The sequence below is a fragment of the Schistocerca cancellata genome, chromosome 2 (genome assembly GCF_023864275.1).
Source record: "Schistocerca cancellata isolate TAMUIC-IGC-003103 chromosome 2, iqSchCanc2.1, whole genome shotgun sequence".
Lineage (NCBI taxonomy): Eukaryota > Metazoa > Arthropoda > Insecta > Orthoptera > Acrididae > Schistocerca > Schistocerca cancellata.
Window position 1 is genome coordinate 909,918,260 of NC_064627.1, and position 11,230 is coordinate 909,929,489.

An 11,230-nucleotide genomic window follows, 5' to 3' on the forward strand; every position below is an offset into this window, starting at 1 on the left:
CTCTCACGATGTCTAATGACTACTGAGGTCGCTTATATGGAGTACCTGGCAGTAGGTGGCAGCATAATCTACATCTACATCCATACTCTGCAAGCCACCTGATGGCGTGTAGCAAAAGGTACTTTGAGTACCTGTATCAGTTCTCCCTTCTATTCCAGTCTCGTATCGTTCGTGGAAAGAAAGATTGTCGGTAAGCCTCTGTGTGGGCTCTAATCTTTCAGGTTTTATCCTCATGGTCTCTTCGCAAGATATACGTAGGAGGGAGCAATATACTGCTTGACTCCTCGGTGAGGGTATGTTCTCCAAACTTCAGCAAAAGCCCGTACCATGTTACTGAGCGTCTCTCTTGCAGAGTCTCCCAGTGGAGTTTATCTATCATCTCCGTAACGCTTTCACGATTACTAAATGATCCTGTAATGAAGCGCGCTGCTCTCTGTTGGATCTTTTCTATCTCTTCTATCAACTCTATCTGGTATGGATCCCACACTGGTGAGCAATATTCAAGCATCGGGCAAACAAGTGTACTGTAGCTTACTTACTTTGTTTTCGGATTGCAATTTCTTAGGATTCTTCCAATGAATATCAGTCTGGCGTCTGCTTTACCGACGATCAATTTTATATGGTCATTCCATTTTAAATCACTCCTAATGCCTACTCCCAGATAATTTATGGAATTAACCGCTTCCAATTGCTGACCTGCTATATTATAGCTAAATGATAATGCACCTAATATGAAAAACGTATGTTTTTGGGGGTGTCCGGGTACTTTTGATCATGTAGTGGATGTTCCATTAAGAAAGACTTTATTTATTGATGGTGACTATTTTTGGACTTGTATCCATTCTCAAATCATCTGTCTTCAGAAGTGACTGAATGTAGGCATGCTTGCATAGAACAACTACAGCAAATAATCCAAATAGTAATACAGATACTTTAGCATGCAACAGACAGGTTACTGTGAATATTGCTGTCATCCTAGGCAGATAAGTTAATTTCTGGATTTTGTCACGGTCTGGGGTCAGTCTCCTCATGCCTGTTTCATCTTTGCCCATACTTCTCTAATAAACTGGCATTCTGTTTTACAAACTACCAATATAGTATCAGTGGTGAGTGCCGGAGACTAGTGCTGTTGAAAACCGTATATACTACCTCATGGTACAGTTGGAGGAGTGACAGCCTCTAGTTGCTTCTGGTGTTTCTTCTTTTTTCCCCCCCAGAAGTTTATGATGATAGACTAATTGGGGAGTAGTGGAAGACAAGCACTGCTTGAGTATCTAAAAACATGCAGGATAACAGAAAAGTTGTTGGTGGAACGTAAATAGTCGATTCGGTGAGTTAATATCGTACATTGTAGTATCTGGAGTGTACCATATATGGTTATTACGTAATATTGGTACACTCGACATCACCAACACATGAGGGGCTTTTCAGTCTCATGAACTGGTATTTGTCACACAAATTATTTATCGGTACATACAGCCAGAATTGAAGGGAAGTGTGTTGACAAACACTTCTAGACCTGCATACTTACTCCACAAGCCAGGCCAGTGCATGGTGGAGGATACCGTGCACCAATACTAGTCATTTCCGTTCCTGTTCCATTCACAAATGGAGCAAGGGAAGAATGACTGTGTGTATGCCTTGGCATGAGCCCTAATTTCTCTTTATCTTTATGGTCACCACATGAAATATACAATGGTGGCTGTAGAACCATTCTGCAGTCAGCTTAAAATGCTGGTTCTCCAAATTTTCTTAACTGTGTCCTGTGAAAAATACATTGTCTTACCTCCAGGTATTCCCATTTGAGTTCACGAACAACCTTTTGTTGATCGAACCTACCGATAACAAACCTAGCAGCCCACCTCTGAATTGTTTCGATGTCTTCCTTTAACCAGACCTGGTAAGGATCCAAAACAGAATGGGCCACACTAGTGTTCTGTGTATGGTCTCCTTTATGGAGGAATCACCATTTTCTAAATTTTTTCCAATAAACCAGCCAACCACTCTCCTTCCCCACTACAGTCCATACATGCTCATTCTATTGTATGTCACTTCACAGTGTTGCCCTTAGGTATTTAATGGACATGACTGTGTCAAGCAGCAAACTGCTAATCCTAGTATCTGAACATTACAGAATTGTTTTTCCTACTCATATGAATTAACTTATCATTTTCTACATTTAGAGCTAGCTGCCGTTTGTCCTGTCATCCAGAAATTTTGTCTTTTCTTGTATCATCCTACAGTCACTCAACAGACGACATCTGCCTGTACCCAACAGCATCATCTGCAAACAGCAGTAAGTTGTTGATCACCCAGTTCGTCAAATCATTTATGCATGTAGAGAATAAGAGCAGTCCTATTACACTCCCGTGGGGCATTCTTGATGATACTCCTGTCTCTGAATGCTCGCTGACAAGGACAGTGCACTGGTATTCCATTGCTTATGAAGTCCTTTAGCCATTTGTATATCTGGGAACGTATTCTGTATGCTCGTACGTTCATTAACAGTCTGCGGAGGGCACTGTGTCGATTGCTTTCTGGAAGTCTAGGAATATGCAATCTGCCTGTTGCCTTTTATCCATGTCACAGGATATCGTGTGAGAAATGGGCGAGCTAAGTTCCACATGAGTGACTCTTTCTGCAACCATGCTGATTTGTGGACAGAAGAGCTTTCTTGTCTCAAGGAAATGCATTATATTTAAACTGAGGATATGTGTAAGAATTCTAAAGCTAACCCGTGTTAAGGGTACTGGTTTGTAACTTTGTGGATCTGTTCATTTACTCTTCTTACATACACGAGTCACGTGAACTTTTTCTCAATCACTTGAGACTTTTTGCTGGGTGAGATACAGGCGATAAATGCTAGAGAAGTACAGGGCCGATGCCGTAGTGTACTCCCTGTAAACCTGAATTGGGGTTGCATTCAGATCTGGTGACTTATTTGTTTTCAGCTCTTCCAATTGCTTCTATATGCCAGGGATACCTATTATCACGTCCTCCATATGAGAGTATGTGTAATCGTCAAGCGACAGTATGTTTCTACAATCCTTCCGTGTGGATGATTTAAAAGAACTTCAACTTTCCTTTTGCTATCTTCCATTGCTACACCAACTGTTCAATGTGAGACTGGACATAAGGTTTCGATCTGCTTAGTGATTTTATGTAGTACCAGAATTATCTTGGGTAATAGGCAAGGTCTTTTGCTAAGGTACGACAGCCGTGTAATAAAGTCTGCTTATGTGTATCCCCGACAGTTGCAGTGGGCTGGGTGCGGCAGCTTTACAGGTCTACCTCAACCAACAACATAATGTGATTTTGTAAATGTGTGTATGGCAACTCCTTAGTGTTGTCATAGCTCTGTAGACAGTTACAGTTTTCACCAGGTGCCGTTACCACTTCATAGTTGTACGCTTAATGCCTTAATCTTTTTCCTGGTGCTTGAATCTCTAAGCAACTTTGTCTATCATCATTTTTGCTTTCTTTTTTGAACAGAGTTGTGATGTTTCTGGTTCCACAGCATTTTCTGAATTTTGTTATTAATCCACAGTGGGTCATTGTTTTCATTAGTCCACTTACTTGGCACATACTTCTCCAGGGCGTCATTCACAATCAGTTTAGACTTTGCCCATAACCAGTCGAAGTTCATCATACTGGAACTAAATGTTGGCCATCCAATATCTATTGGGATGCAGACATCTACTTATTTTCTCTTTCTTCAAAAAATACTTTCCTAGCCTTCTTGATATATTAATTAGCTTTAATAACCATTGTCGCTACAGTACAGTGATCATTAATTCCTCTCTCTGTATAGGTCAATCCAAATGAAGTGGTCCAATAAAAATGAAGTTGGTTGCTTGACCATTTTTAAATATTTTAATTTTTTATATGTGATTACCCTGTAATTGAAAAGCTCAAAACAGTTTTTAAAAAGATTTTACCTTTCACATTTACTGAATGGTGGCCATTTTTGTTTGTAAGCACGACGATGTTTCAGCTTTAGAGACGTTAGCGAAAATATGTATATCTCTGCACTGGGTTAAGTTAAAACATTGTCTATTACACAAAATACCCTACATTCAAAAACAATCAGTCAAAATGACTCCCAAAGTTTGCTACACAAATTTTCAAAAATCCACTTTTTAGGCCCAAAAATATCAAACAAGGAGTGATTTATGAGATTCTATCTTTTTTCCTTTAGTTTGGTATCATACACTACTGGCCTCATATAGAGCAAGAACACTTACAAATGTTTCCTTAAATTTTTACGAATTTTTGAAATTTTGAAATTTTCATTTTTTGTAAAGTTTGTGGTTGGTTATCTCAGGTGGGACTGAATACAAAAATGATTTTTGCATAGTTTGTACATCTTTATGATAGTAACATACTGTAAAAATTTCAGCATTGATATCTGACTGTGAACAAAGATATGAATTTTTGAAAATGAGAAAGAAGATAAATCACATTACTCTACGACTGATCTTATGGCTGTTGCCTATTAATGTGTTGTATTGGCAGGATATAATCAATTATTGAAGTAAGGTACTGAATTATATACAAAAAGTAGAAACATCACTGAAATTGATATTCAATTAACATCCTTCGAGGTGCAACTGTTCCTAAACCTGGCGGTGAATGTTAAGAACACTTATTTCTTCAGACAGCTATTGTGATATAGAATAAGACCTCCTAGCACTGCATAAGACCTCAAGCACTGGAAGTTTCCTTAAAACATTTTTCAATGCCATCCAAACTTTGTCACTCGATTTCTTGAATGATGATCTTGGGCCAGCAGGATGGTAAAAATGCACAAAAGCATTATTGTTTTCCAAACTTATTCTTTCACCTCTGCAAGCCACCACTGTTCTTCATACACACATGCCACTATGGCATTCAACGTTAAAGACAGAGATGTAATTTTACTGACAAAATGATCCTCATAAATTTCGGTTTCTGATGTTACATACCATCGAACTAAGTTTTCTGCAATGCCAAGGAATTAGCAGGAATGTCTTGTTCCTTTTATTGATATAGTTTTCAAATCTGGTTTGAAATATTGTTTTCATATGCAGAACCATTTCTTTCTTGACCAGAAAATAAGTAATGCCTTCAATATTATCCTTGCAAAAGACATACATGTCCCGTACTGTGAGAATTTGGTCTATGGTCGGTCTTTGTAGGCTGGCTTTACTTACTTCATGTTTTGTTGTACCTCCTACTCCATCACATGCATTTTTACCATGGCAAGAAGCAAGAAAGTGCCATTCAGCCTCCAACCCAGTCTACTTCGTAGTTGCAAAGATTTGAAAAATTCTTTTTCTTCTTATACTGACTACCACTTCCATCTGAAAAGTATATCAGCTTCTCAACCTTTGGAAAAAGTTTCTTTTGTGTCATTTATTATATACTTTAGAACACACGTCCAGCCAAAGTGTTATGCTCCAAGGAGTCACTTAGAATGCAAATTGAAGAACTGCAAACTTCATCTTCTTATTCTTAAAATAGAGAATAAATGGATGCACTGTTGCCTGGTCATTGACCCAGTGGTACCCTTGTATTGCATCCTGAATCACAAATGTAAAATTTTCTGCAAAATCAACTAGCACTATGCATTCAGTTTCATGAAGTCGTGCTTTTTTTGCCCTTCAAAAACTTACTTAACTTACTTTGGATTTTAGAAACATAGTGGGGACTTGAGTTTTTGTAAGTAAGCAGTTAAGGATTCCAAGTTATCCTGAGATTTAACCACTGTTACCATTTCTGCCCTATCAGTTGTGACTCACTGTTTGAAGGTAATACTGTCTGACATTTCCTCATCATATTCGTGACACAATTCAATAACGGTTTCCTTACCAGGGCATTTATTACACAAACTCATCATGCAGTCATAAATGTTAGTGTCAGACACCATTAAATCTAGTAACTCTTTGTAGTTAAGATCACTGAGTTTTGCACCCACAGTCATCTGTTTGACATTTTGACAATATAAACAAACACGTAAGGAGTGTGGCCCTGAGGATCCAGCCAAAATACACCACTTAGGGCAGAGGTCCCAAATTTTTGCCCTTCCAGTTTTGCATTCAGGATGAGAATTTTTTAAAGCTACATAAAGTTGATTTAAATTTGACAACACTAGTCGTTTCTGCTTTGTTACTTTAACTCCATTTATAACAAATCTTTTGCTGTCTTTGCAACCTGGGCACATTCTACTGCTTTCATTATCTTCAAAACACTGCTGGATCTTTTTGTTTCTTCACCTATACCTACTCCTTTCTTATTTCCTAAAACTGGAGGAATGCCTTGCTCTTTCACTAATTTTTGGGTTAGTTTAACCAAATGGTGAGGAAACATTGAATTCATGACCTGAATGAAGTCCAGTATGGACTCGGAATGTGTGCCCGAGCCCTCTCCTGAGCATCACTTTTTCTTTAATGTTTAATTGAATTCTATTTGTTTTCTTATTTTAGGATAAAAATTTGTGATTTTAATTCTCACTCAAAACAGATGCTCACACGTCTTGTGTTAACACATCTGACTTAAATATGTTGCATTTTTATAGAATTAAGTACATGACTTAACTTGCCCCCACCTACCAACCCATTCTGGAGTCGCTTGTGGAGAATTTTTTTTAACAGGTTTTGAGTTAATCAAAACTGCAAACTGTTTTATGGAATGAAATATCTTGAATACCTGTCATGAAAGTGAACACTACCTACTGCAAACCTATGGCATTTGTTGTCCACATGTTGGTAATAAAAAAAGCAATCAAATAAAGAAATGATTTACGTGTATTTTGATCTTCATAACCTTTTTTTCTGTCTAAGCCATTAGTCCAGGGTACCTCTCTTTTTTGACCATCATTACTTTCATTTGTAAGCCTAGTGCCAGTTCTTTCTTCATGGAATCCTCACATTTTGTTAACTTCTAAGCCATCCATAGTATTGAATGTGGAGCACTTTCTGAAGCTTTTCATCATGGGCTCATTTGAGATTATCCTCCAGGCAGTGAGAATCCACTGTCCAATCACAGGCAGTAGTATGTTGGCCTTTCTTTAAACCAGGACAAGCGGAACTCTTAGACAGTCACAGATCAGTATCTATATTGGGATACTAAGTATGAAAATTTCTAGTTCCAATGACTGACGTTTGAGGAAGACCACTATTCTGTAATCAAATAATCAACTTGATCAGTAACCTCCCAGTAAGCTGTTACAGAAATAAGGAAAAATAGTTGCCAAAAGTACACATACAGGGGATGAACAGTTTCGATCTGTACATCATGTCAGTTTTATTAGAGTTGAAACTATTGGTTGATGAAGATTGTTACTGGAATGGAGTTAATTCCTCATAAATCATGTATTCTCACATGACTGTTCAGATAAAAATTGAGAAAATGTTCTACATTTAGTGTTTAGGAGATCGTAACTCAAATTAAGTGCCCCCGCCCACCCTGTTCTCTGTATATCTCTCTATTTATCTGTCATGAATTTTTTGGGTTTATTGTATTTAGTTAACCACCATTCGTTAACTACAGACTAATGATGTTATTGATTTCAATTTCCAGGGCACAGGTGAAATGTTTCAGGTTTGTGTTGGTCAATTGACTGCAGAGCAGCAGCAAGCACTACACCAGGTGCTCAGTGGAGCCTAGTGACAGCCTCCAGGTGCCACTACTGTTGCACATGAACACATTTATTTTCCATAAAACTTCTGAATCTTGAAATGAATTACACAGGAAAATTTAAATTAGTTTGCTTCTCGCATTTTAAAATTCATGTTTTGTTGCACTCTGTGATAATTGAAAATATCTGTTTTCCAAACAATGTGTTAAAATTATTGTATTTAATTTTTTTTTCTGGAAAGTGTGTCGGCAACATTTAGTATTTCGTGCTGAAGCTCTTGTGCATCTGCTTGAGTTTTCCATTCCCTGATGTCTTTCAACCTGCCTTATGCTGCCTTTTTTCTTTGGAGCTCAGATTTTATTTTAAGAGAATTTCGTAGCATGAGTTTGCTTATTTCACCTCTTGTAATGTGTATTGGTGTTGCTATTCAAAGTTGACGTATTTTGTTGCAAAGCAACCAACAGATACAATACTGGTGACCATATTTTATATAAAATAATTTTACAATATAATTAATAAATAGTCCCTACATTTCACACATCATTTGAAGTCATATTAAAAATTTAATGTAAATAGTAAATGCTCATTCATTCTGGAGGATGTTGACAAAATTGGCTTTCGAAGAATTGTAATGTGACTTCTTAATGATTTGTGGGGTAATTATTAGGGAATTCTGTAAATATTAATTGTAATCTGATGACAGATTTGCTATAGAATGTGTAAAAGAATAATGTATTATTACATACGTTGAAATTCATATACATAAACAAATACATGAATAATGTTACAATCTGTGATAGTCACGTGACTAAAATCGCTTAAGTTAGTGGCATGGCTTGAGGTTTGTTCCCATGCCCCCACATATTTTGCTTGGAGTCCATTTAAGGGAGTGATTTGAATTTATAAAAGTCTGAACTGTATACTTATGCTATATCATTTCTTTGGGCTTTTCTACACTGACACTTTCAACCTGTGTAGCTTGTGTAAAATTGTGAAAACAAATTTGTTGTTCAACTGTTAAGCTGTTTAAAATTTGTTTTAAAATTTTGGCCCAAAGGAAACATTACATTGCTACTAAAGCTTACAAAATATAATTCACATGCATCATTGTGGATGATTTATTATTCCAATATTTGGAAACTGTATTGCCAATGTTATATAGCTTTGGCACAAGACTGCTTTATTATTGCATCACTGTAGGACATTGTGGATATTTATTTTAAGACTTTAATAAATTAATCTGCGCTATGTTTTGCCTCTTGTATGGAAAAGTGACAGTGCTGAAAAAGAGATAAGTAATCACACCCCCATTTCTAATTCAATTATGAAAGTCTACTTGGAGTAATAGAAGTTTTTATGACAGCATGACGTGGACAACTTCGAAAAACCTAAATTTAAGAAACCAAAAATTTAATATGCCCAAGTGCTGCATGTATTAAGAAAAGTGTGGTAGATAATATAAAATTGTCCTTTGATAATAGACATTAGCTGGATCATATCTGTGTATGGTTTATACATGATCGTCCAAGAATTGCATTGGTCCAGAAGAAATGATACTGCTCTTGTTTATGAAAAGCAGAATTTGTGATAATACCATGTCGTCCTTTTAAAGCATGGAAAATAAAAACAGAATTGACCTTTATTTGTTGCTTTTCCACTCAAGCTGCAAATGGTCCAAACACTAAGAGGCCTATAACTATGTTACTAATGACTGCAGTTGTTAAATTCTCCATGATTATATTTGGCCAATGACAGATGTAGTCCCCCCCGATCTCTCTCTCTCTCTCTCTCTCTCTCTCTCTCTCTCTCTCTCTTGTTCTGTCTCATATATTTGGTTATTGAAAGTAACACCATATTATGGAATCAAAAATTTTGGTTACTTCTGTTACTGCAAACCTTCAACAAATGCATGTGTCAGAACAGTTAAGCAATGTAAAAACTTTTTATGAGAGTTACTGAACAAATAATATATCCACTGTTTACTGATCTACTTCATAATAAAGTTTAATTTTTGATTAGCTGCTTATACTATCACTTAAAGCATCAGTACATTAATAGACAGCATGTGCAACAGTCAGTGTTTCCACTCCCTTTTTTATATGATTTTCAGCACAAATTTTGATGGCATCATGATAATGTATAAAGTCTGAAACATGAATTATTTTACTTCATGTGGATAGTGATTGTATATAACTTAGTGGAAGATAATAAGCCCCAGCCCCAGCCTCTCCCAGCTCAGTATTTAAATCGCTACACACACACACACACACACACACACACACACACACACACACACACACACACACAAAAATCATGTATACCTTCTCAAAACTATCTGGGAAATTGTTAACATAATTACCAGGTGTACATGTATGAAATGCAAATCCCCCCCCCCCCCCAAATAAACACATTAAATTCAGAAGAATGATAAATAGTGCTTTACTCAAAGTGTGCTCCATCATTTGTTATACATTTTCCCCATATTTCGGGCAATTTGTGAATACCAAGCCAGTAAAAATTTTCCCCTTTTGCTGCGAAACATCTATCCACATCTTCGTTCAAACCAGAGTATTGCTCAGCAAATGCATGACCCTTCAATGCAAACAAGTGGTAATCAGGAGCAGAGCCAAGTCTGGTGAGTAAGCAGCATGGGGTACAACTTCCCAGCTGAATGCTTCCAGTGTGTCGTGAACTGGTTTTGCCATATGTGAAGGAGCGTTGTCACGAAGAAAAATTACTTTGTGTTGCTTGTTTTGGTATTGTGGTGTGAGGTTTTTTTACCCCCCCCCCCCTTTTCCCAAACAGCGAGCGGGGCAGATCAGTCAGTTTTCATTTGTAAAGTTCAATACTAACCATTTCCCCAGGTTTTAGCAGTTCATAATAGAACACGCCCCTCCAAACACAGAGCATTGTCTCTCTGCCAAAGAAATTCAGTCTTGCAGTCAATGTGAATGGTGTGCCTTGGTCTACCCATGATTATTTTGCACTTGAGATTCTCAAAATGAATACACTTTTCATACCTTGTAACTATACGGTGCTAAAATGACTTCCTTTTGTACCGAGCGAACAAATTGTCACACATTTTGCCCTTTTCCATTTGCCTGTTGTTCAATGTGTGTGGTATTCATCTACATTCATAACGAGTTTCTGTGTTTTTGAATCATCTTTGTTCAAAATTGCTTCCAATTCCACATAATTATTATTATTTTTTTATTTTGGCTGTTTTCCATGTTCCTTGCCACAACTTTGAAGTCACCATTTTTGTAATGCCGAAACTACTGTTCACACGTATCTTGTGATGGAACATGTTCACCATAAGCTTCCCAAAGTAATCATATGATTCAGCAGCAATTTTCTTCAAATGGAAACAAAAAATTAATGTTGTTCATGAATGCTCTTTGTTTGGTATAATTTTCGACATACTGAACATAACAAAACAACACTATACATACACTTTTCCACTTACCACTCGTGTGCATCTGACACTTGTTGATGACACAACAAAATGGCACAGTGTCAAATCTTTAGAGCTCAGTCAGCATTGGTGCAAGATTTGGTGGCTGCAATCAGCATTTCATACTTGTAGAACAGGTACAGTATGCCACATACAAA

General features: G+C 37.1%; 1 protein-coding gene across 1 annotated transcript in view; it reads left to right on the forward strand.

The window, feature by feature from the left end:
- The window catches only part of LOC126162845 (importin-5), a 164,262-nt gene extending 154,626 nt beyond the window's left edge, over positions 1 to 9,636 (forward strand). The window contains 1 exon segment of the mRNA XM_049919608.1: positions 7,561 to 9,636. Within this exon segment, the coding sequence (XP_049775565.1) occupies positions 7,561 to 7,647 (87 nt within the window). The 3' untranslated portion in view covers positions 7,648 to 9,636.
- Positions 9,637 to 11,230: the final 1,594 nt, after the last annotated feature.